General features: G+C 37.6%; 1 protein-coding gene across 1 annotated transcript in view; it reads right to left on the reverse strand.

The window, feature by feature from the left end:
* Positions 1 to 4,560: 4,560 nt before the first annotated feature.
* The window catches only part of LOC123253442 (collagen alpha-1(XX) chain-like), a 78,400-nt gene continuing 55,355 nt past the window's right edge, over positions 4,561 to 27,605 (reverse strand). Inside the window, exons 17-24 of the mRNA XM_044682636.1 lie at positions 24,828 to 24,923; positions 20,044 to 20,138; positions 18,829 to 18,906; positions 16,983 to 17,112; positions 14,129 to 14,210; positions 13,568 to 13,639; positions 7,946 to 8,057; positions 4,561 to 5,997 (exon numbers count right to left, since the gene is read on the reverse strand). Of these exons, the coding sequence (XP_044538571.1) occupies positions 5,953 to 5,997; positions 7,946 to 8,057; positions 13,568 to 13,639; positions 14,129 to 14,210; positions 16,983 to 17,112; positions 18,829 to 18,906; positions 20,044 to 20,138; positions 24,828 to 24,923 (710 nt within the window). The 3' untranslated portion in view covers positions 4,561 to 5,952. The remainder of the gene's footprint in view (positions 5,998 to 7,945; positions 8,058 to 13,567; positions 13,640 to 14,128; positions 14,211 to 16,982; positions 17,113 to 18,828; positions 18,907 to 20,043; positions 20,139 to 24,827; positions 24,924 to 27,605) is intronic.

The following is a 27,605-nucleotide window of genomic DNA, read 5'->3' on the forward strand; positions in this document are numbered from 1 at the left end:
ACACATTTGTCGGCATGTACATTTGTGTGCCTGTATGTATGAGGTATTTAGGTATATTGGACAGGCAGTTAGGGCCGGGTTGTGACCTCCTGCCCCATCATGTTATAGATATGTCACAAAGCTCAGAATAGGGGAGAATCACTATGATAGTTAAAATCATGGAAGATTTTTAAGAGACACTGGGATATGACATTTTCAGAGCTTTGCTGTTCTTTGAGTGATATTTATGATTCTAAGTGAAATGCACTGAGGCCTAATGGATAGATTACTGGACTTGGAATCACAATAATTTGGCTTCAAATCCCAACTTAAGTGTTTTATTAGTTGTGTGACCTCTGGACAAGATATTTCTCAGAACCTGAGTTTACTCATGTGTCCCTACACCTACCTCCCAGAGGTGTTGTTAAGGATCAAATGAGATAATGCATTATGCAGATCAGTTTGCAAATCTTAGTGTTATATAAATGTGAGAGGAAAAAAAACTAATCTGGCAGCCCATGCAGGAGAAATTAGCATGGAGAAGATCTGGAGGCAGAGACATCAACTTGAAAACTGTTACAGGAATCCAGGTGTGACACAAAGATGTTGTAGGTCTAGGGCAGTGGTTCCCAAACTTTTTTGGCCTACCGCCCCCTTTCCAGAAAAAGTATTACTTAGCGCCCCCTGTCACATACTATCACTACCCCCTTACAGTTATTCACCACCCCCAAATGCACCTGTGGCCATCAGCAGTGATGATCAGCAGGGGAGCAGTCCCCTGGATCGCTGCAGCACCAACCAGGGGGCGGTGGCACCCACTTTGGGAATCACTGGTCTAGGGCTTTATCTTTAAGATCTCTTTAGACATAAGCAACTTAAAGTAAGCTCAATGAGTCAAAAGATCCTAAGATTTATGGCTAAAAGGGACTTTATCATCTAGTCAAAGAAACTAAGGCCCAGAGAATCAATTAGCTAACTAGTATTTATAAAGCACAAACTGTCTCAGGCCCTATGTTGAGCACTTAAGGCATAAAGAGGTCTACTCTCAAAAAGCTTGCAAACTAAAGAGAGAGACAACATGCAAATAACCCTGTGGAAACACAATCTATATACAGGCCAAATTGAGAGTAGTCTCACAGCAAAGGTGCTAAGATTAAGGACTAGGAAAGTCTATTTGCAGGAGGTAGGACTGAGATGTAAAGAAAGAGAAGCTAGGCAGCAGGGAAGGAGGGAGAGTTTGAAGCATGTAAGATAGCCAGCCAGGGGAAACGCTGAGTGAGGAGATGGAGTGGCCTGTGCTCTAGCATGTTCAAGGAGCAGCAAGGAGTTCATTGTCACTGGATTGCTGAGTACATGGAGAGAAATAAGATGTAAGAGGGAAGGGAAGGTAGGAAGGGGACAGGTTATAAAGGGCTTTAAAAGCCAAACAGAGGGTTTTATATTTGCTACTGGAGGTTAAGGAGCCACAGGAGTTTATTGAATGAGGCAGTGACATGGTCAACTCAGTACTTTAGGAAAATTAGTTTGACAGCTGAGTGGAGGCTGGATTGGAAGAGGGAGAGCCTTGAAGCAGAGGCCAACCAAAAGACTACTGCAATAGTCCAGGCATGAGGAGAGAAGAATCTTTACTGGGGGCCAAAGTGTCTGAGGAGAGAAGTTATATGAGAGATGTTACAAAGTTGGAAACAGGGCTTGACAAATGATTGGATTTGGAGTAGAGTGAAAGCCTTGCTGCCTGGAATGATGGTGACAGTAATTGGGATGTTAAGGAAGAGAAGGAAGTTTGGGAGTAAAATCTAGTTTTGAATATGTTTAGTTTAAAATATCAAGACATCCAACAACATTAGAAATGCAATACTGGAGATCAGGAGAGAGGTTAAAGTTGGATAAATAGATCTAAGTCATATGCATAGAGATGCTAATATATAAACCATGGAAGCTGATGAGATCACAAAGGGTTTTATGGAAAAGCAGATGATCCCATGATTCTTGAGGGTCAGACAGACCTTGTTCCCTACAGCTGGCAAATCATTCTTCTTGTAGGAGGAACAAACTAGAATAGACCCTCTGTCCCCAAAACCACAGGTTTATTGAACATTGAGAAGGGAAGAGGGAGAAGTGGGAGAGAGTGAGGAAGGAAGGGTGGAAAGGAGCGAAAGACTTTGGAACTCAAAATTTTTTAAAAAGTGAATGTTAAAAAAAAATTGTTTTTACATGTAATTAGGTTAAAATATTCTTTTTAAAAAAATGTTTTTTCCTTTCCCTCTAGAATATGGTAGCAGGCAATTAAGAAGATGGGGCAGAGTCTCAACAAAAATATGGCCTTAGCCCCTCTAGAATTTACATTCTTAGACAGTAACTCTTAGCTGAACTAGCACAGAAAGAAAAGAAACCCCTCTCAAAAAATAGTTTTTTGATTAGGGAGTTTTTCTAGATTATGGGGTTCACTTGTTTATGCCATGGTAGTGAAGTAGCCATTCTGAGAAGAATGTTTTTAAATGCATAAAAGAGAATTATAAAGAAAACCATTTATACTGGGTTATCAAAATAAAAAAATAAAAAAAGTTATGGAACCCAGCAGGTTAAGGACCTCAGCTCTAAATATTAAACGATGAAGCTCCTTACAACCTAGGACAGTTTTTTGGTAGCCCTGAATAAAAGGTAAAACATCAACTAAGTATGACACTGTGGGGCACTGTAGTAACATCAGAAATTTGAACAAAATGATTTGGTAAATATTGACTAGTCTGGACTTCTTCCATTCTTCCTTGACAGTCACTGTCCCCTTCCCAACCACCATTTCAGGAGAAGCCCCAGCCCTGCTTTATTTGACTCCTGACTCTACCCTCCCAAGCCTTTTTTCCTCCTTCTTGCTGGCTATCCTGCCCCACCCTGTGGCTAACCATCTCTTTTCCAAAACATCTCCATTTCCACCTCTCCTTCATATGTTTATAAACCCATTGGAACAGAAGCTTCTAGAGGACAGGGACCATCTAGCTGACTTGTATTTGTATTCCTAGTGCTCAGAACAGTGCCTGAAACTTAATAAGTGCTTAATAAATGCTTTTAGATATGTAGCGATGATTTTTCCATTCAACTGATAATCATGAGTTGATTTTATTATTTTCTACTTATTTCATATACCATAGCTTCACCTTTCCTATCAGACTGTGAACTAAGCTCCTGGGACAAGTAGTTTTAGAGACTCTTCTCATACCACATCTGGGCGTATGGCAAACCATTGGCAAATGGCAGACACTTATTACTTGGTTTATTCAGTTTTCCAAACACTGCCTAATCACCTACAGATGAATTTTCACTTAATCTTTTCTATTTCCTTGTTTCCAAATACAGAATTCTTGATTAAAAGTAATTTCAGTTTCAAAGAATCCTTTTGCTCATAAGTCACCACTGTAACCAAAGGCTCTTACCAGTCAAGCACAATCTGTGATATAATACTCCTGTGTTCTCTTTGGGACTTCTGCCATTTTATCTACAGCAAGAAACATATGCCAATTTTCCAGAGCTAGGAACACAGGAAACATTTTTCTTCTTTTAAAACTCTTGCCTTTTGTCTTAGTGTCAATTCTGAAATAGAAGAGTGGCAATGGCTAGGCAATCAATTAAGTGACTTACCCAGGATCACAGAGCTGGGAAGGGTTCGAGACCAGATTTGAAACCAGGTCCTCCCAATTCCAGGCCTGGCACTCTATCCACTGTGTTACTTAGCTGCTACTACCCAGAAAACATTTTGTAGGCATATTGTGGATATCTCTCACCACCTGGTTCACCAGGTACATGGTCTTTACAAACCACAGACAGAACTTTCCTTACTCTACTGATCAACAGAGAATTGACTCTCTACTTCAAATAAATGTTAATGCTGAAGATCCAAAACATTGATTGGATCAGTTGATAGAATCATCAAATTTAGAATCTTAGATCCCACAAGACTAACCCATCATTTCACAGATGAGTAAACAAGGTCTAGAGAGGGGAACTGGTTTGCTTTAGGTCACAAAGATAGTAAATAACCCAGCTGGAATTTTAATTCAGGTCCTCTGACTAAAATCTAGTGTTTCCTCTATGACACCACACACATCTTACATCTGTTCTATTTGCTTTGGCCATTTACCAAGCAAGTACCAACAATAAGTAGTATTTTAACAAATATTCTTCAAAACAATGTTTACAAATGTTAGCAAATTCTACTAAGAAGGAAAACACCACTTTAAAATGACATGCTTTTGGTTTCTTCAAAATCAGAATTCTGGAAAAATGCAAAAGAAATTTACAGAAGTTTGTGATCTCCCATTCTTTGTCAACTATAACTATATTTGATTTGGGTCTTCTAATGTCACACTATTAATATTCACTTGCTTTGTGGGTTTTCCTTGCAGACTTTAATTCATTTCTAATTCTACCCTGAACCTGAGAAATTTTACTTAACATCCTCCAAATATATTGGCTATCACAGAGTGAAATGTTATAACTTCTCTCTCCCTCTCCACCCCCCTCTCTTTCTCACAAAGGCCTACATTAATGAGAATGTCTTTTATAATATAAGTCACAGAAACCAGGGAGGGGGAGGAAAACATTTATTCTAGGTACAAAGTTGCTATCATTATTAAGGTATTACTATTATTTACACATTTTAAAAATGGAAAGAAAAAAATGAAAATACATGTTGGTGCCAAAAGTGGCATATTCACCAAATAAATGTCAGTACAAAAATAAATTTTTAAGCTAAATGTTTTTAAAATAAATGTCACTGAAAGAGTAAAAATAAATAAATAAATAAACCTACAGCAGCTATTGTGTTTAAATGCAAACACTATTATAGCAAAGTAGGCTTGGGGCATCAATAAGACCAGAGCCTGCTGGGAAAAGGAGGATACCCCCTCCAATAACTCCCAAACATTGCAAAGAGCCAAAATAAACCCAATACTAATATACTATAATTAGGTTTCTGATTTACAGAAGTTCAGAGCATCTAAACTGTTAATTCCTGCTTAAGAAGCATTCTCATGAGATTTTCCCAACTGGAATTTCATAAGATTTCACTAGTGTTGAAGCCAGTGGCATCAAGGTTAAAATATCTATCCCCAAAGAGGATGCCAAGCCCACTTGTGAAAATGCATACATTCACTGCAATAATGGAATATGTGCTCATGGGTCCTAGAGGCGTATCACTCACAAAAGGCCCTCAAAGCTCCCCCAAATTACCAGGAGTGCTAGAGTAATCAAGGGCTAAAAAAATACAGTTTATACGTAAACGGTATTATTCATTTCATTTTAAATGGAATGTAATTCTAAAGTTTCATACAGTTGGGAAATAGGGGCAAAAGGCAAATGAGAAGCTACAGGAACTGATTCTACTGCTCTAGGGTCCTGTACTAGTTAGGCATGCTCCAGGTATCAGAAAGATTTCAACTGAAACTTCTGTTGTTTCTTTCTAAGGTCAGAGCTCTCCTTGGACTACTCTGCATTGAACAAGGGAGCAGCACATCCATCAGGCCATACATGGTCTAAGGGGTAAGAGCTGTGGTATGCAAAATTCTTTGTCCTCTTTAACATGGCATTACAGCATTCAAAGGCTTCTTTTCCTCCACAGAAGCTCTAATTCTAACTCAAGTTACATCAGTACTTTCTGATCATGTGTCTACCTATGTTAAAGGGACAATATGCCCAGGCTAACAAATATGGCCACATCAGCCAAGAAGTAAAATGTCCACAATGCAAGCTCAGCTTTAGTTTTACCATGGTCTGCTCATGCATCAACTCCTACAGGATCCTGACAGGCTTTTACATTTAGTGGAGAGGAATAGTGGCTGATGAACTGACCGAAATGTAAAGAACAGTCAGCTTTAAATCAGTGAAAAGTTTAGGATTACATGTCCCAAGGCCCAAACGCCACATCTTGGAGGATTCCAAGAAAAGGATCAGGTACTATCAGTGGCAGCTGAATTGTGGTCACTGGTCATCAACCTTGGCCCTTTTGGCTTTCATTGAAAGAGGCTGCAAAGGAAAAGAAAAAAGGTGCTGTAAATATATAAAAATCTTTTATATTAAAACATTCTTCTTCCAACATACAAGTAGGTCAGTTTCTTACTGTTGTTCACTTTCTCCTTCAAAACCAAAGAAATACAAAGTCATCTGTTTGCAAAATAGGACTTCTAATGAGGATAACTATGATCTGGGACAATGATCCTCTCTCTGTGGCCCTGACTACATTTAGACTCTGTCTCTGGGGTATGAAAATTACCATTGAGAAAGAACAGGCCTCTTTCCCCTCCGAACATTGCTTATGTATAGAAGGTTCTAAGCAGATTGGCTATTAACATCTTATACCTCAAAGATGAGCACAAAGAAAGGAAAACTACTCTTTCTTTTCATGCCTTAAGGATGGTTAAGGAAAAATGCAGTCTCACAACTTTGCAAAAACAATGAGGAACACAGCTTGACCAATATGGAAATGTTTTCTGTGACCAGACATAAATAGTCCAGACCAAGTTGCTTGCCATCTCAGGGAGGGAGGAAGGGAGACAATATGGATCTCAGAAAACTTGTGTTGAAAATTATTATTGCATATAATTGGGAAAGAAAAAAATTTCATTAAAAAAAATAAGAAAAACAGTAATAATGATAAATGAAAAGAAGGAATTCCATCAACACACTTCTGAAACTTCATTACTGGAATAAAAAATATATTGCACATAAAAGGCACTTAAATATTTGTTCAACTGAATTTTGAAAAATGAATGTCATGTAATGATGAAGCCACATATCAACAAAATAGCCAGGAATAAGGAGTCTGGTCAATTAGTTTCTGGTAACTGAGACTTATTTTCAAAAATATACTACAAATGAATTGTCACTGGATAATTGCAAGGTATTTCTTAACATAATCAAACTGTAGATAGAAGTCCAACTCTGAACTCTGAAGCTGCCTTTGAGTCAGTTGCTAAAGATGGAAACAAATGGGTCTACCTCAGAGTCTGGTCCTGAGAGAAGAAAAGATAATAGGCAAAACTAAAGCCATCAGTGGATAATTGAGAGAAGAAGTTAGAAGAGTGCAAATGGTTAATCTGAACTTTTAACCTATATCCCTGTAATTTTCCATCAAACTTACAAAGCTTGTTTGTTATGTCAAACCTTATATAACCTAAGTTGTAACCATCCTAAATCATGTTCTCCTTGGAGACCAACTGTCACAATTAGTTATCATCTGCAACTGTTTTAGTGATTATGCCTAAAGTCCACCAGTAGGGATCTTGAAGTTACCAGACATTTCTATGAAAAGTTCATAACTTCTGGGCCTGTGAAACTGGGCATCCTTAGCTAATAAGTTATTTTAACTGCAACAGTTTTGTTTCATATCTTTAGTGAAATGTTTTTACCATTTGTATTCATTCCAAATCAACATGGTCATAAAGAGTATTATTTTTTAAATCACAAAGATAACAGAAGATTGGGCATTGCACAGAAGTACTATTAATTTAAATCTCACTTCTATTCCAAGGCATTTTGCCTGGAGCTAATCATATCAGTCCTGAGAAAAAGAGAAAACAGAAAACTCAATCAACATTAGGAATGAAAATTGGACAATAGTTGAACAACTAAGCATCCATCGATATTTAAAATGAGTATTAAGTATCTTGCCATTTTATTCTGAGTACAATTACTCTCACAAAATCTGTAACAATTTTCTGGATTAACAAAACACTATCTTATCTTTCCTTTGAAGACCTGAACACGTTATTGAATCAAAGTAAATTTGGGAAGGATTTCTCAAAAGTTAAAAAGACACAGGAGATCATTAAGAAGTTTTCCTTGGGCCCAGTTTCGAAAGTTCTTAGTCCATTTTTCTAAATCAAAACTTTTTAGGACAAGTGAAAGTAGTAAGATTAAAAATGCTAGCCAACAGAGTACTCTCCAACCCCTTTGGTGAGATCTGAATTCATACCGTTCCCTGCTGATAGAAATGTGGTGCCAACTCCAACAGCCAAGCAGATTCAATAGCAGTCACATCCCTCATGTAGTATCTTGAAGTCTGTATGACCTCATTGTAGACAACCCTGAATTGACAAAGATAGAACACACTGTATTCTTTAGTTTGGAAAATGATGCTTCCAACCTACTTTTAGTAGGAATGGACAAATTTAATTATGATTTCTTGAAAATGCCCTATATTTTTATACTATGCTCCTTACTAGAAAGTTTTTGTATCTCCACCTGTCAAAATCCTATCAATCCCTCAAAGTTCAGCTCCTTTTCCCCATCAAGGCTTCCTTGATTGCCAATCCCCCAAAACCAAATGTGACCTCTCCCTCTCTGAACCAAACCTAACATTGTATATATCTCTTTCTGGCTCTCCCCCTACCTATATGACTATTCCTTCTCAGTCTCTTTTGCTGTTGACCCATCCTATTTTAAAGTATGGATTTACCCCAAGACTGTTATGGGCTCCCTTCTCTCTTTATCTACACTTTTTTGATGACCTCACCAGCTCCCAAGGTTTCAATTATCACCTTTATGCAAACATACAGTGCCCTTATCTCTCTCCTGAGCTCAAGTCCTTCATCTACATCTACTTACTGGATTGGTATCTGAATAACCCATATCAAACAAAAGCCCCAAAATGAACTCATTATCTGCCTACCCCAAATCCACTCCATTTCTTTTCCTTCCCCCCGCCTCCACACTGAAATGGATGAGGATTTTATTTGTCTTCAGCAATCGAGAGATTAACAGAGTTGCAAATATTTGTTATTCTTGCTTATTCAAAATAATTTAAACCTACCTGTTACTCAGGAAAGCAACTGGCTTCTAATTACTCACTGTAAAAGGTCTTTACAGAAAGGACTCTATATTTGCACAGAAAATGGGCCAAAATTGAGGTGATGACAGCCAAAGAAAGGGAAGATATCTCAGACCACACCAAGTTGTTCCATATAGCTAAACTGATAATACTCATCATCCTTGAGGAGGTACAAAGTCTTAATCTGCACTTGTTGCTGCAAGGACAATTTAATGGGGAGGTCAGCAAGGATAGTAGCCCCACATAAAAGTGTAATATTCTCAGGTTGTCTTCTACCTTATACCAAAGATGCCAACTCAGTCCTTCCAGTGGGAAATGAAATGGTGGGTGAGGGTGTAATGGCATATGATATCTCTTCTTGGCATGTAAAACTTCTCGGCATTGTTAAAAATGAAGAGAAATGGCAATGCAATAAGATGGCTGATGTTGGGGACTCCTTGCATGTTTACACCATGGTGAAAGGTGCTCAGCAACAGCCACAGCATCTAGGTCACAATAGCAACAGGGGTAGAAGGCCAGGCAAAAGGTCTTGAGGTGAACCCTCTTGGCACCCATTCTAACACCCTCCCACCCCTTTTCTTAATTTCCCTATTTTGTTCAAGGATATCACCATCCTTCTAATCACTCATATTTGCCACCTAAGAGCCATCTTCAATTTTTCAGTTTTCCTTGCCCCTAAGTATCAATTCACATGCCAAGTGCTATCAATTCTATCTTCACAAGAGATTTCCATAACTGTTCTCTTTTCTCCATTCACAACTACCACTTTAGTTTAGGTCCTCATCACTTCTTTCTTAGGCTATTGCAAAAGTCTCCCAATCAGACTCTTCAAATCCTGAATCAATATTCCTATAGTATAGGTCTAACTATGTTACCTGCTCAAGATCTTTCAGTGGCCCCAAAATCTTTCAATTGGGTTACAATGTACTTTTCCAGATTGAATGCTTTTGTGATAAATAGGGAAATTTAGAAAAGTGAAGGATTGGGCGGGAATTAAATTCAGTTTTTTTTTTTTAAATGTTAAGTATAAGATTTCTCTGGGACATGAAATGTGAAATGCCTAATAGTCAAACTGGTGATGTTTCTGAAGCTCAGGGGAGATATTGGAAATTAATATACAGATCTATAAGTCATCTACATAGAGATGGCAGTTAAACATAGGAGAGCTGATGAAGTTACTGAGAGAGTTCAGAGAAAGAAAAAAAGGACCCAGGACAGAACTTTGGGTAACATCCACAGGGAGGTGGATGTGATGAGAAAGCAAATGAAACTAAAAAGGAGAGAACATAAAAATAGGAGGCAAGAACCAAGAGAGAAGAGTATCAAAAAGATCTAGAGAAGATAGAATATTCACAAGGAGAGATCAGTGTCAAAAGAACTTCATTTACCTCCATGATCAAATATAAAGTACTATTCAGCCTAAAATAAAGTCCCTAAAGACATTTAAAGTCCCTTTCCTACTTTTCTAATCTTTTTTACACTTTAGAGTCCTCTATATACCATATTCTATCATCCAATAAAGTTGGCCTTATTGTTACTGTTCCTTATATATGGCACACAGTTTCCTGACTATGTCTTTTCATTTACTGCCTGACTCTTACACCTAGAATGTTCCCCCTCCTCACCTCTGCTCACTTTTTTCCTGCTTCAAAATAGCTTAAATACTGCCTTTCTAGGTCCTCCTCATCTCCCAATCACCAACATGCCACTACCAGTGGCTTTCCTCTAAGATTATATTAGTTTACCACTGAAATAAGTAACTGGGTAATAAGGGAATAGGTAGGGGATTAGAAGGGGAAACACTAGTACTAGCCCCTCAACTGACTTGGGAAAGGTAACACACTATCACACTTTGCTGGGGAAATAACAAGTAACAGAAACCAAACACAACCAGGGAAACAGTTTAACTTAACAGTGAGTTCTTGTAGTCTGGGAAGAATTTTAATAGTTAACTAGGGCAGGAAAGGGAGGTAAGAGGATCAACTGTCACCTTAGTCTATGGGTAACTGCCAGGGAATGTTGGATAGGGAAAATGGCTTCTCTAACACTATATAAGCAGCCAGCTTAGGCAGGGCAGTTAAGGCAAGGGTTAATGGGAATATCACAGGGCAGTCCATGGGGTGGTTCAAGATTGGATCAGGTCTCAGGAAACTCCAAGTAATCAGCAAAGTAAATCCACTAGGAACTAGGGAGAATAGGGTTTTCTGTGGTTGTCCACCCATCCAGAAAAACACCTAACTCAACCTAGTAACTCCTTGGTCTTGCTTGGAGGTCTCTCAGTAAATCCAAAGTTAGCTCCACTGTCCAAGATCCCAGTATAAATCCACAGGCTTTGCTGGTCAGTTGCCAAAGCCTCCAACTCCACAACTCACTCCCAAAGGCAAACTGTCAGCCTTATCAGTCACTGTGGACAAGCATCTGCCAACAATTCCAGGTTTGGAATGTTCAGCTCCAACCAGCTTTTACCTGGTCTGCTTTTGCACTAACTATAATAAATCCTATTCTATAATTTTCCTATAACACCATATATACAATGTATCTTACTTTATTACATTAATTTACTATATATACCAGGTATAAAAGAGGTTGTTGCATGTTGTCTCCCCATAAAATGCAAGTTCCTTGACAGCAGAGACAGATTTTTTTTTTAATATCTTCAAAACTTGTCAGGGTGTCTAGCCTAGAATAAGCACTTAAGAAACTGACTGACATCAATAAGTAGGTCAAGAAGGACACAGATTAAATTAGGATTGAGAAAAGACCACCAGATTTGGCAATGATGAGAACATGAGTAACACTCAAGCATTTCTTTTGAGTGATGAAGTTAGAACCAGACTACAAAAGAATTGAGAAATGAGGGACAGAAGTAGAGGCAACAAGTGTAGAAGACTTTCAAAGACTTTGGCTGAGAAAAGGAGGAAATTTATAGAATGATAGCTGGAAGAGATGGTAATATCTAGTAAGGTTTTTTTAAGGATAGAGGAGAATTGGAAATTTTTTAAAGTAGCAGGGAAAGAACCAGTTGATAGTGAGAGATTAAAGATTCAAGAGCAAGAATAATCTGCTCCAGGGATCTTCTGGAGAAGGTAGGAGGGGATGGAATAAAGAGTACATGGAGAGGGGTTGGTCTTAACAAAGAGAAGGGTCACTTACTTGTCAGAGACTAGAAGAAAGGAGAAGAAAATATAAGATAATGACAAAGTGTTCCAAGATAAAGAGAATATGATAAGGTGAATGGTTGATTTTTTTCCAATAAAGTGAGAAGCACCAATCTCAAATGAAAGAAAACAGAAGGAGGTGGTGTTAGGAACTTGGGAAAAGAAAAGAAGTTTTAGAATAGCTTTTGGGGCAGGTGGATAAGGAATCAAAGAAGAGAGGAATAAAAGGGCTTCCTTGCTCCAGTCAAGAACAGCTAAGGTTTGATACTTTGAATTTGTAATGTACCCAATCAGCAGTTATAAGTCTTCCTCTATCTTCATTGAGTAACTCAGAAATAGGTGAGCAAGAAGCTATTGAAGTAGTAAACTTTGGCTGAAGTTTGGCAAAGAATGGCAATAAGACAAGGGGGCATGGGATTCAAAAGCCAAGGACAGTGCAAGGTAGAAGTGGCTACCTCTTAGGTTGAGGTTGGAGAGGGAGGAAAGTGAAGTCACGGCAAGAGTAATGAACTAAGAAAATATAGAGAGGTAGAAGAAATGAAGATCTTAGAAAGGGCTAAAGAGGTAGAGGAGGGTGAAGCACCAGGAGAGGTGAAACAACAGGAGTTATGGAATCCACTTCACTAATTAGAAACTGACATTTCCCTCTTTGACCATAACTCCTGTCATTTCTCCTCTTCCAGTGCTTCACTCCCCCTCTACCTCTTGACCAAACATTCCTGTTACATATGGCTAGTGCAGAGTTATGGAGAAGGTCCATAGGGCATGAGTATGAAAGGGAACTTTTATTCCCTTTGTCTATTTTAAGCTCATTAATCAAGAACTTAAAGTACTCCTACTTAACACTTAGTAAGTCACTAACAAAGAAAGTTTATGCCCTAAAAGACCATAAGCACTACCCCTTAGATAGTGCCAGGCAAATTGGGAGGCTGTGATTGGTTCCTGTGAAATGGGAGAGAAAATAGGAAGTGACATGGAGAAACTGCTTATAAAAAAGCCAGCCCAAGGACTCCTGAGAAGCATTTTAGGAGGAATTCAGCTAAAGAGGAGGCTTTTTCTGCGTTAAGAAGATACATTTAGCATTGGTGAGTTGAGCTAAAGAAGCATTCTGAACTGCATAGATTCGGCGTTGTGACTCAAGCTAAAGGAAGAGGCTTATGCTGGGGAGACCTTTGTTGAAGAGGCCATGGGACTTCCACATGGAGATCAGAACTTTTTTGGGGAGCAAGCTGAATTTCTTCAGATAGGAGCTCTAGGTGGTAGGCTAGGAAATATTCTCTACTTTCCTCATACATTTTCCCTCCTTTTACTATATTTATACTAAATTAAATTATTAAGAGCTACTAACAATATTTTGACTTAAGAAGTTAAATTTATATATAGTGACTACAATTCTTTTTTTTAACCATTACAATTTTTGTCAAACCAAATTTTAATGATTACACTGAAAGTAATATCTACATGGATATTGAAACCTCTGCAATAGTTAAGGAAGAAAGAAAAACAGAGAGACATATTAAACTCCTTGAAAAGTCTGTTAGCTGACAGCAGGTACTTCTGCTCTTCTCCAGAGAGATTCTATAAGTACTATCAACTAAAGGGAACTTACCATCGAGGTGGTTTTTCTGCGTAGAGTACTGATGTGGGATGTATGTGTAATTCATGATCATCACGGATAGTCCTTAGAAATTAAAAATAAATTAAGTCCAATTAACCTTTAAAAGTTATAGCCAATCCGGCTTCAGACACTTCCCAGCTGTGTGACCCTGGGCAAGTCACTTGACCCCCATTGCCCACCCTTACCACTCTTCCACCTAGGAGCCAATACACAGAAGTTAAGGATTTAAAAAAAAAAAGTTATAGCCGGATTTTCTTATAGACATGCTTCATACTTCAATAATGAAAAGAGAACAAATTTCAAATATACACAAAGAAAATATTTCTTCCCACCTCTCATTTTTTCCAACTTTTCTCTTTCCTTTTATCCCTCAAAGACTAAACAATGTAGAAAAATTAAAGGAAAAAAGCAGAATGTGCACAACCTTTTTATAAATATCTGGCATTAAATGCCTACTTTCTGTGTTTATCTTTATCAACTTTCTGAGTAAATATAGTGCTGTTATTTTCAATATTCCTTTATTCATTGATAATGTCATAAAATATTAGTTACCTATACGCTCCAGTGGAATGAAACTTAGCAGCATTAGCAAAGAATCCAGAAACAATACACTTTAGAACAGGATCTGGGTCACCTAAAGACAGTTTAAAAAAATACAGTCTATGCAATAATCATACATCAGAAACCTGTACTTTGTTTAACTAATGTATAAGTTAAGAGGCTTAGAGGCATTTTGATCATATATTACATTTTACAGGGTTAAATAAACAAAAATCTGATAACAGTACAAATGCAACATAAAACCAAGAGAGAAACATTATTTTGTATACATTTCAGTCATAAAATAAGTCACAATGAAATATTATAGAATATTGTACATAAATTAATAAGAAAATACAACTGCTTCTCAATATATTCTCAAAAATTCAATCTGTAAACTGCCTTACTCCAGTTATATGTTCCACATTATATGTTCCTGCTGTTTCTGTTGGGAATCCCAAACCATCTTCATCAGTCTACCATCTCAAAATGATTTTTAACTTAAATAGCCCAATGTAATCAGCTGAATCACATTCTCCTAAGGGACACTACTATCAATGAATTGCAACATACTTTATTAGTTTTCCTGTACCAGCTGCTGATAAACTATCTGGTATTTCTTAATTTTTTGACAGCTCTGACTATTTGGAAGGCAGAATCTATATACATTCAGTCAAGAGTAAATTTACAGAAAGATTTAGGTCCAGCATGCCTTGTAGTTTCCTTTAGTCATCTTCTGACCTAGTCTCATACTGCTCATCAGCCTCTCTAGCTTCCTACCTCCACAAACAGAAGAGATTTCAGAATCACAGTGACTTTGTTAGCTGAAAGTCTAATAATATATTCATCACAAGTGGGAAGGTAGAACTTTGGTTTTCAAAATGGCTTCAAGTTGCTACTAAAAAATTCCGTAAAGGAAATTTTTTTGTAGCTCTCAAATTTTTAAAAAACCAAATGTAGCCACCAGAGTTCAGCTCATGTAAACAGTTAACTAAAAAATTTTCTATAAATAACTAATTTTATTAAAATTTTACAAGATAATTTCTCAAACTCAACCATTCAATTACATCTCTGGTGCCTGATAGTAATAGTTTCCCTCTCTCATGCAAAGCCCTTAGTTTTTGAAGTTTTCTTTTAAACAGGTTTTTATTTTCTGAGATCTAAATTTATAGAAAATAACATTACTTGAAAATAATTAGTTTTACTCTCTTCTTTGATTTCCTAATCCTAAAAAGTATGTTTATTTTATACTATTGCAGCCTGCAAAATTTAAAATGCTATATGAGATTTACAGCAATGATTACAATCTGTATGTAAAAGTGAAAAGACCAGAGTGAAACTACCAGACATTCCACACTGATCCCACATGAAGTTTATCCATTATTAACATAAAATGGTGACTATCAAAGTAGAATCATCTCCATTAAAAGACAGGCAGAAGAATCAGTCCTTAAAAACTGGCATACATTCAAACAATTTTAAAGACAAAAGTTAATTTTTCTTATTCTCTATTCAGAAAAGTAATAAACCTTTTAGAAACAAATATCTAAGGTTTTCCAATGTCAAGGTCTAACAATCTTACCTTGAACATGGATTATGCAATCACTACAAAGGCTACCAAAAGCATTTTTAAAAGTATACACATTACAAATACTGATCAGAACTAGTGCAATGTTCAGTCCTCACCAGCGAACCTAGGTAAAATTTAATATTTTATACAAATGAAAGTACTGGAAAATTACCCTAACATCCTTTTTTTTAATTGTAAATACTTGAATCTAGCAATCTAATAATATAAAATATAATCAGGATCTCAAAGGTCATTTTCAACACAAGGGACAATTTTCATGTATTTTTAGACTACAATTGAACTTTAGTTTATGCACAAAAAATATGACTTGTTGCACATTAGTAGTCAACTTCACTTTATATTCTCCTGCTTGCTTGATTTTACTTTTTATCAGTTAACCCACTTACTATACACTGTTGAAGTCCATGTATTCATTTTTTCTTCTAATCCTTGCCTTGCTCCCAGAACAAAGTGCAAACCTAAAGAATGATCTTTGAAGAATCTTACTGAGATTATTTAAAATCTCAAATTATTTATCCACACAAGCAGTCACTATGAGACATCAGACTAATGCACATTTGGATAAATTCTGAAGCAAACTGAAAATTAAGTTCTTTGAAAAAAAATTTTTTAAATAAAATTGTTCTGTATTTAGCATTCTTTACTTTGCTGGATGAATGATAAGTGTTTTTCATGAACATATAAAGATTTTCTAAAGTGCCCTTTAAACCTCCTCTTTACGTAGAGGTCATTTGAAAAAAATGAAATTCATACCAATTATTCTCTGAAGTGAATGTTAGTGGAAGTTAACTGTAATTTTTGCTAGCCATCAATTTTTCTTTGAAATCTTTGAAATCATAGTAAATCACCATGGGAAAATATAATTTGATATACAAAAGCTTCAGCATAATCAAACTTGAAGCCACACAGCTTGTAATCTAAAATTGCAGTTATATGGACTGCATGTTGCTCTTTGGAAAAATTTGCACTGATAGAGGAGTCAGTGGATAAGAAAAGGAAAAGCCCTCTGACATTAATAACTGTGACCTTGGCAAGTCACGTAACCTCTTAAACTTGACTTTCTTCATTATGGAAGAGAGAAGGCTGTAGTGTCTATACACTTGCACAAGTTGTGAGGTTCAAAAATGTGAAAACATTTTAGAAAACTTAAAGCACCAACTTAAAACACATAGCATCACTATTATTTACAAAGAAAATTCCAAGACAAAACAATGGGACAGAGGAGGCCAAGTTCTGAACAAAGCCTCTCTTGCTCCCTTCCTACTCCCTGCTTACCTTCACTAGATTTCTTCGGTATTTTAAACTTGACGAGCAGCTTTTTCAATTGCTCCCTTACAGTTGCAGCCCTCATAAGCCCCTTATAGTTAAGGAAATGCTCTTGACACCACTGTGAATTCCTACTGTGCTGCAAGACAAAAAAAAAGGGATAGGGAACAAAGAGAGGAGAAAGGGAGGGAGAGGAGAAAAAACAGTAGAAGAGAGTAAAAAAGAAAGGAAAAAGAAAGGAGAGACAGAAAGAAAAGGGAGAGGACAAGAGAGAAAGGGGAATGGATAAGAGAGGAGGAAGAAAAGGAGCAAGAGGAGAAGGTGGAAGAGAAGTTGCAGAAAAAGAAATTGTTACAAACAGGCAGCACAATTTCTCATCTGGAATATATACAAAAAGGAAGCTATTTTCTCTTCCCATGTTTGCTTATTTAATGTGCTGTTAAGTTGTTTCAGTCATGTCCAAACTATGTTTTTTTGGCAAAGATACTGGAGTGGTTTGCCTCTTCCTTCTCGTGCTCATTTTACAGAGGCAAATAGGGTTAAGTGACATGCTTGGAGTCACAAATATAGGAAATATCCCAGGCCAGATTTGAGCTTAGAAAGGCAAGTCTTCCTGACTCCAGGCCCAGCACTGTACCCACTATGCCACCTAAGTGCCCCCTATTCAAAGTACTAGAGATCTTAGGACCTCATTTTGAGACTAGTGATTTTCTGATACTACTTTCCAAATTAGATGTTAATTATTATGCTCAAAATCTGGTTTTCTCTTCACCCTATCAGACTAGGGCTACCCTCACTTCAATGACCACTGAGTGACAAAAAGCAGAATTATTTTTAATGTTAGTTTAACCTTTGTGTCCAAGATGATTAGAAAGATGAATCAAATTCTTTTTCATTATAAACCATCAACCTTATTATCATCAATTCTTTATGATTAATCCAGTTGGGACTTCCAACTACATTTGCTCCCTCGCCTCTTTATCTTGCCAGTTTTATGGGAACAGTAATCAAACTACAGTGAATTTAGTTATTATTTCATACAAAAATTATCATTTCCCCTTTAAACAAGCACTTTAATATTTTTGTGCAATTTTAAAATTCTGCCCTAGGATGCAACTCTAAAATTACACTTTAAATTAATAAAGAGGTGATTTAACTTATGAAAATTTAGTTTGTGTAGAATTTCTCAACATATTATTAAGTAACATACTGAGTAAAATGTGCCACACTTGTAGTTACATGCCACTTGGCAGGAAGCTATAGATATTAACTTGAACTCAGTCACATTTATAGCACATAACACTAAATGTAATTCACAACTGACAAGACGTATGTGTACTCATGGATCCTTGTACCAGCACAATCTTCATGCTTGTTAAAGTTTTGCGAATTCTGTTAAGTTTTAATAGAAACAGCTGATGTGTGAAAATTTCTCAGATAGTCTCACTATATCAAACTTGAAAGATTCAGTATTAAAATACAACTGGCTCCTCTAGATCCTCATTCAAAACAAAACGTAACTAAAAGTCTTAATTCAGAAATGGGTATTGAGAGCCATTTCACTAGGCTAGTGGCAAGACCAGATTAAGAAGACTGAGAATTCTGCAAAGTGCTGAGCAGTTAAGTCTACTAAAACTCATTCATGTTTCATTCATAAGAACTAATGTTCTATCCAACAATATTATAATTAATAACTGAACCAAAGAGGCCAATAACCAGAGATTATGGTCGTATTCCTGAGAAAACAAATAAGAAAAAGAGCTGGTAGCTTCATCATTATTTTCATAAATTTCATCTTCAGGGAATTATGGTCACCTAAGGAAAAACAATATGTTAAATATTTTCACTAGCTTACTTTGATAAAAGCTTCATACACATTAAGCATAGTGAGATGGTCACCCTCCTCCACAGCAAATTTTCGGTGTTCCCTCATCTGAAAGAAGAAAAATATTTTAAATCTTCATGTGTTATTAACTATTAGGTAGTTATTACTAATCTACTGTTTGTTGTCTATGCTTTCTCTTTTAGATAAGCAACATTAAACCTTCTCCCTTCCTCCTAGAGTTCCATCCTCGTTTTCTTATTTCTTTCTCCATATACAAGACCCTAGGCAATGTCACTTGTTCCCATAAATCCAATTACCATGTACACACAGACTATCAAAAATTCTCCCTGCCATCTAATCCCATATAACATTGAATTTCCACCCTCTTTAGTTGTTTTTAAATGTTGCTACAAATTATCCTGGCCTAAAGTTTTGACCATGCTTAATTCTTTGCAATCATACTATGGCTATCCATTGGTTTGTTTTTTTAAACCAAAATACCTTGGATTATCTCTCTCCTTAGATCACTTTACCTATTTTCTTCAATCCTCTCCTACAAATTTGCTCAGCATTCTACTTTATCCAATTATCTTTTTTATAAGAAAGCACTGAGTTAAGACTTCGTTGCATATGGTACTATACTAGATTCTGTTTTTTACAATGTCCCTGCCCTCCAGGAGGAGACACTGTAGGCCAAATAAATGGACTAATCAAGCTAAGGTTTAGGAGGTGATGATGGGATAATAGCTAACATTTATATGACACTGTTAAGATTTGGAAGTCTCTTTTCTCCCAATGACCTCATGAGGTAGGTAGGGCAAGAATCATTATCTCCATTTTACAGATGAGGAACCTGAGGCTCTGAAAAGACTTGCCCAAGTCATGCAGACGCATGATCCTGAGGCAAGAAGTATCTATGCTATGGTCAAAGTAATTTCTAGATAAGACAACAATGTCAAAAGTGATGTATACTCAGTAGAGGAGTTGAATAAGAAAGTTTAAAAAGAACAGGTGACAGATGATAAACATCGGTGACAATACAAGCAGAAAGCACTATATCCAAAAGAAATTGTGAAGGAAGTAGTGACAGAGTTTGGCAATAAGAGTGGACATATGCAGTGATGGATAGAAATGAGAAGGTTATTTTAAGGCTCAAAGGTTGTGATAGTGAAACAATAATGATATCAATCAACTGAACAATTGGCTGAAATGCATTCAGAATTCATGTAAAATCATTGGACTTACAGCCTGAGTTTTCTGATTTGGTGGAATTACAAAAACATTCTGAATCTGCATCATGGCTGCAATGCTCAAAATCTCCTGAGAACATCCAAAATTTCCTGTAAAACAAGTAGCAGACATGACTTATGGCAAAGAATACTTAGCCAAGTATTCTAGGTACCATACTATTACTTCATTAAGTTACAAATTGCTGTTTACTCAAAGTATGACACAAAAAGGCTTACAAGGCTTCATGCATTATTTGTGTAAGGTAGGCATTAAGAAATTTATCAGTATTCATTATAACACAACATGGAGACTCTGAAAAGAAAGCAGCTGGTCTATTAAGTAGGAGAAGTCCAGGTTATAGTTATTCACCTTTACCTGGTGCTGGCCCTCCAGCTCCCACTCTCCCTGCCACCAGCAGGGATACCTCATGGCCTGAGCTATAGTACTAGGAGGAAGAAGAGAGGCAAGGAAACACATAGATTGTGCCACTTTTATTGTTCCCGTGCTCCTTTACCACTAGTTTCTGTTTTGAAATGTCTACACTCCAGGTAGAAATTTACTCAAAAATCAAAAAATACTGAATGTTGGAAGTGACTTTAGAGATTACTCAGTCAAAGCTATTGTTATAAAAAAATTAAGTAAATAAATAGTTGTCTATATTAATAGTAGTTGTAGTAGATAGGGCTCTTAAGATACTACTGCTTCTAGGGGATATTGGTTGGGATGCTGTGCCTCTGTATTCCCTAGACTGATAGTGCAGGGGAAACACCAAGCCCTACCACCCAGCTGGATGTTATAATTGCCCTATTCTTTATAACAGTGGCCAGGCAGGACCCTTAATGGTCAGGTAGATGGGTAACGCTTTCAAGTCCCACCTGGGGTTGGATTATTAATATTGGACCTTGGATAACATTTTCATCTGACTGCATTGCTCCCTCCCCAAGGGCTGTGATATAATGACCACTCAGGAAGGTACTTAAATAAATCTTTATCTATTGATGTTAAATAGGGAAAGGAATAATCAGGAACGGATTGGGGATAGGAGACCCTGTCACTAATAGCTATGATCAATAATACCTCAGAACTGTGGGCTATTGTTTCAGTAAGCTGGAGCTAGTGGTTTCACATTCCTCTGGTTCAGCTTTGGCCACTGCCAAACCAGGGAGGGCAAACTGCTCAGTTGGTACAGATATTGTGATTTATCTCAGCTTCCCTGTTCTCAGTTTGTGATGTCAGCCTACACAGCCTCTAGGAAGTATCTACCCTTCACCTCCCTCTGCTTCTTCTCCTTCCCTCCTCCTGGGCCCAGATACCTAAGTAGTTAATGATGATCAAATGCCTAAATATCTAGGGAGATTCAGAGGAATGTTCAAAGATTAAAGATCCAAGCTCAGGTCCAAGCTCCAAGATCCAAGACCTTCCCCAGATGGCTGTGAGGGCTATTTTATCCTCAGGCCAACCGACTTTCCCCTCTCCTAATAGCCTCTGCGAACATTCTGAGGTCTTCCCCTGTCAATCAAGGTGAGACAAACCAACTCTCAGAGCTTGAATATAACACTATTCATATCACAAGTGAGGAAACTGGGGCCTAGAAGAATCGAAATGACTTGCCCAAAGTCACAGCATGAATAGGTGGCTGACCTGGGACTCAAACCAAAGCATATCAGCTAAAAGTCCAATGTTCTCTCCCCTACCTAGCCAAGTTCTACAAAACTCCGAATGCCAGTCACAGACAATTCACAAGACCAGAAATTCGCCCCTACTATCTGGGAAACTGCTGTATCCTGGAGCAAAGGCTATGGAAAACAGAACAAAAGTTGAGAGGAACATTGAAAGGGAGAAAAAATAATGTTTTATCAATGAGGTCCCTTCTCCATTTTCATTAGTTTCTCAAACCTATGGCATTTGCTTCTGGAATGATAAATGGCTGGCATGGTTCAAGCCATGATAGGTTAACAGAAAGGGTGTTCCAGCTATCAAAAGACTCCAAATATGCCCAACTAACTTCTCCCCATACTCAGTGTTATGTCTTCAGGATTTGAGAATTGGGATGAATAACAATAAAAAAGAGCCAGTAACCGATGTTTGATAGAAAGGGAGAGAGAGAAAGTCTATGTGGTGAGTCTCTTCCAGCTCTCCCCTGGGGCCGAATATACACTGGGAGATTGTAAGGGTGGGTGTCACCCTGAAACTGCATGACCTGGATGGTCATGCCACCCCACAGGAGTTAGGGGCGAGGCTTCCCTATAAGCGGAGGTATGTGGTACCCCAATCCGATTCTGAATAAGGTCGGGGTTCACACAAACCTCCCCCTGATCAGTTAATTTCACAGCAGGTGTTCTGGCTTCAAAATGGAGGCAGCCAGACCAAGCTGTGATTCCCCTCTCCCTTGTTGTCTCTCAGGCACTCTGGAATGCTATCTAACTGATGAATGGTTTTTATTATTCGCAATTCAGGGATTGAGGAAAGGAGTGAAGGGCAGAGGAATTTTGGGGTGCCCTCTTCACTATTGCTATGGAGTCCATCACTTGGGTGGGACCCCTAGTGGTTCCATCACCTAAGCTTCTCCCCTCACTCCTTCTCCTTCTGTTTCTCTATTTCTATCCTTTTCTATAATTGTAAGGTTTGACTGAAAAGGGTCTCTCAGCAAAGCTGGGCAATGGGAGAAGGAAACTAAGAGATCGCTCCCAAAATGGAGTCCAAAAACTTAGCTAACTGGATGGTTGAAGTCTTGATGGGTGAGATGCGATGGAATGGCTTTGATCAAGGAATCAGGGTTTCAATTTCCAAAGAAAGATCCTCAGGAAGCCCTCAGGACTGGATCCAAGATGAGTTGTCCACCTCCTCCCTCTTCCCAGTCCTCTGCCTGAAGCCCTCTCCTCTCTCCTCTTCCTCAGAGAAATTCCCAGAATCCTCTCTAGTCTCAAATGTCAGCAACTCCTTCTCTGGCTCCTTTTGTCCCATCCCCCTTGCACAAATCCCATCCTTACAGACGTTATGGAATTATGTGTTTGTAAGAGCAGAGTGAGTTAAGTGGAGCTCAGAATGTTGAGAAGCTGGCTTGGGTGACACGGACCATCAGTTGAGTGGCAGCAAGGCATCTTGGGAAGGAAGAACCTGAACTGAGGGGGTTTTGGATTGGGGATCTCAGGGTGAGAGGACTTATGTTACCCACCCGGTGACCCATTGAGAGTCAGCCCAAAGAGTTTTCTTTGGACATCTATACCCCAAAGCCTGGTGTTTCCTATCAGCTTCAACCATCAACCTGAAAGAGATTCAAATCTCTATTCCTGAGGGGTCAGTGGACTCTAACCCAGACCCCGAAGACTCTTAACCGTTACCTGCCTTACATCACAGGCCCTGTTATATTTCCAGTAGTATAGGTTTTAGATAGGATAAGAAATAAGGAAAGGGAAAGGGAATTTCTGGTTTCAGTCATTTTTGGCCAGCCAGGGAGAAAGAACTTGTGAGATTAGAAATTAGGGACTCCTCAATACCTCTACCCTCTCCTCACCTTCTGGTACCTTAATCATTACTACAATAAATTTGATTCGCAGTCAGATAAAGGAGATTTTATTCAGGGGGACACAGAGGAAACAAGGGGTCTAAGAGGTTAGTAGCTCAAGCCAGACTCCATCTCTCAATACCCCCTGCTGTGCCGCTTTTATGGGGGGCGGAAGGGGAGGTTGCCTAAAGAGGATTTGGGCTTATCCAGCCTGGGGTCCCACCAACATTACCCACAAGTAAAGACTCCTCTCAAACTACCATTGCTTGCTCATTCTCCGATAAACCATCTTTTACAGAGAACTTCCTTCTTTATCCCAGGAATAGTGTTATATATAGAGAGAGCTCCTGACAGACAGACACACAGACACACACACACATCTGTCTTCCCTTTACCATCCAAACACCTCTCAAAATATATTAGTATTACATGTTGTTAATAAGATATGCCCTCCTCTATCAGGTAAAAGAAAAAATAGTTTATGTCAGAAAAATTCCTTCCAAAGTTTGCCTTTACAGAAGGTTCAGAACTTTTCAACTAACTCTTCATTTTCCATCAGCTGCTCTGCTTGGTTTTAACTCCATGAACATCAAATTATGCCAATAGTTACATTCTTCCCTGCCTCTTTTCAGCTTCCTTTTGTGTATTTTTTCCCCTATTAGACTTGAACACAAAGACTATCTTTCTTTTTTTTGTATTTGTATCTCTAGCCCTTAGAAAAGTGTTAGGCACATAGTAGGTGCTTAATAAATGTTTACTGGCTATTGATTAAAAATGTTAGCATTGGGGTAGCTGGGTAGCTCAGTGGATTGAGAGTCAGGCCTAGAGAGGGGAGGTCCTAAGTTCAAATCCGGCCTCAGACACTTCCCAGCTGTGTGACCCTAGGCAAGTCACTTGACCCCCATTGCCTACACTTACCACTCTTCTGCCTAGGAGCCAATAAACAGAAGTTAAGGGTTTAAAAAAAAGAAAGAAAGAAAGAAATGTTAGCATTAATTTTTTTTACCTGTTAATTTTTGCCCATAAAATTTAAAAATTTGTGAAGAGACTAAATGTTCTTTCATCTTACTAATGCAGAGGTTTATGTAATTTCCAAGATTAGGACTAGAATAAATATTCCCCAAATCACTCAAATTTAGGTTCCGTACCGCTTAGTAATATGAATGTGATTTCTTACCTGATATTCTATGTCGCAATTTTGGAATTTATTAATTCTCAAGTCTACATCATTTTTGGTAGTAGAAAAATTTATATTATAAACTAAAATCAATGATAGCTATTTGTTTATTCCTACCTGACTCTAGCAACATCTTTGCAAACATGGGATTCAAAGGAAACTCTGCTATTCTCATGCCAAGAGGTTCAGTTAGGTGACAATGTTTATCCAGACCTGCCAAAGGAATAGAATTATGAATTAATGAGTATGGGCCATTGTTTTGGGGGGGAAAAAAAACAGAAAAAAGAACAATCATGGAATATATTAAGCATGTACCATCAAATGTAATGGGGCAACCAATGAAAATAAGCAGACTAGTCATTTTTGGTCTGGGCAGAAATTTTTATAAAGAATACTATATAAGACTATTGCACAAGTATAACCTAGATCAAATTGCATAGTATCTTAGAGAGGGGGGAGGGAAGGACAAAAAGTGAAGGGGAGAGGAGGGAGAGAAAATGAAACTAATAATTGTAGAAAATAAATGTTAAAAATTGTTTTTTCAAGTAATTAAGAAAAATAAAATATTATATTAAAAGAAGAATATTGCCTGAGGATTATAGCCTACATATATGTCATCAGTGAAAGGAAACAATGACCTCTCCCCTCAAGTTAGATATGAGGTTTGATATAAAAGGAAATCCTTTTCAGGTATAAGTTAATTAGATGATCATGAAGGTCCCTTCTAACCCCCCAAATGCTGTGATTCTCTAAGTAGATATATTTCAGTGCAATCACAAAAGCAATCAAAAATAAAACAAGAATATCTTAAACTTTAGAGTTGGTTGATGAAGTGAGAAAGACTGGACACAATAATTAAGGTTATCATTACTTCATAATAAAATGTCCTATATGAAACTGGAAGATGTAGATGGGCCCACCTTTTGGATCAGGTATGAGGTCATGAATCTGGAGGAAAACCAAAATAAAGGGGCTAGAAATCAGCAATGGAAAGGACTAGGAAAGGGTATAAAGAACATATAATCTCAGATATTTTTTTCAGTGAATTGAGTGGTTTGGCTAATTATTAATTTCCTTCTTTTTCAAAAAAAAAACATTTTTTGAGGGATGGCTCTCTCTGGGAGGGAGAAATCTAGGCAATATAAAAATAAGAGCTATCAAAAATCTATTTTTAAAAGAAGAAAAGTTACATTTTTTTACTCTGGCAAGTAGCAATAAGTAAATTAAAACAGAATGAGATTAGAGATCTGAGAAAAAGGAATGACTACAGCTGAGGGGACCCTATATGGCAATATGAATGGATCAAAACAAATTCAGGCATATAAACTGAAAAACCATTCAAACTGCATTGGCCTGTTAACCCTTATGGACAATTTCCTTATGTGTAAAACGAGAGAAGTGACTAAGAGGCTTTCTGCCCTTAAAATTCTACCCTTATAATTGTAAAAAGGAAGACTTTCATTGTCTCCTTTAATTTTATGTCTTCCTTCTGTTGATTATTTCCCAATATCCAGAATAGCCTGGTTATACATCGCTGTCTCATGTTATCTTCCTCATTAGATTGGGAGCTCCCTAAAAGGCAAGGCCTACTTTTTCCCTTTCTTTGTATCCCTATCACTTAGCACAGTGTTTGGCACATAGTAGGTACTGGATAAATGTTTTTTGACTGTCTAAACCAGTGATGGGCAAACTGTGGCCCCCTGAAATGTTCTATCCAGCTAGGGACATTATTCCTAATCTGGTGAATACAATGAGTAGGATACAATACAATTAAACTTCGAAAGAGTTGCCTTAGAAACAGACTGACAGAGGAGCATTTCCTTTCCTTTGGACCCCTCTTTAAAAAGTTTGCCCATCACTGGTCTAAACATATTCTTCAATGCAGGAATAACAGGCATACTCATATCTAAACTAATACTAGTGGAACCATAAAACAATCCAGTCATTCTGGAGAGCAATCTGAAGTTATGCTAAGAAAAAGAATAAATAGATGAAGAAGTAAAAAGGACTTATAAGTGCTTCTCATGTGCCAGGCATTATGTTAAGCACAGAGGATACAAACAGAAAAGTGAGACAGTCCCTCCTCTCAGTGAACTCATATTTTAACCAGGGAGATAACACAGTTGAAACTTGCAAAGCTAAGCATTTCAAAAATGCTATCTTGATTTAAAGCTGAAGAAATCCAGAATAAAATATATGATAAAAATAAGTAAGAGACCATAAACTATCACAATCCATGAAGCAAATATAAGATGATTACAAAGAGGAATTCTTTGGTTATTAATTGGTTGATTTACAGTCTGTTTGGTCTACAACCAAAGTATGAAACTGAATCAATACTAAACTGATAGGGGGCAGCTGGGTGGCTCAGTGGATTGAGAGCCAGGCCTAAAGATGAGAGGTCCTAGGTTCAAATCTGGCCTCAGACATTTCCTAGCTGTGTGGCCCTGGGCAAGTCAGTTGACCCCCGTTGCCTAGCCCTTACCGCTCTTCCTCATTGGAACCAATTCTGTGTATTGGTTCCAAGACGGAAGGTAAGGGTTTTAAAAATTTTTTTAAATTTAAAGAATACTAAACTGATGGATGCTTACATAACAGTAAGCAAAGAGTAGCCTTTTTAAAAGGAAAACATTAAGTATCTAGGATGAAACAGGCAAATAATGAACACTCCTAAAGATTTATATCCTGTTACATTTTGAGAGTATTAAAAAGAATATCTGCAATGACACATGTTAAAACCAGTGGAAATGTGCAGCAGCCATGGGGGGGGGGGATGTGGGGGAGTGAAGGGGAAAGTAGGAGCATAAATCATGTAACCATGTTAAAAATGAATATTAATAAATGGTTAAAAAAAAAAAATATCTTCCAAATGCCAAACTTAAATATTTAAAAGCA

This window comes from Gracilinanus agilis, chromosome X (assembly GCF_016433145.1).
Source record: "Gracilinanus agilis isolate LMUSP501 chromosome X, AgileGrace, whole genome shotgun sequence".
Lineage (NCBI taxonomy): Eukaryota > Metazoa > Chordata > Mammalia > Didelphimorphia > Didelphidae > Gracilinanus > Gracilinanus agilis.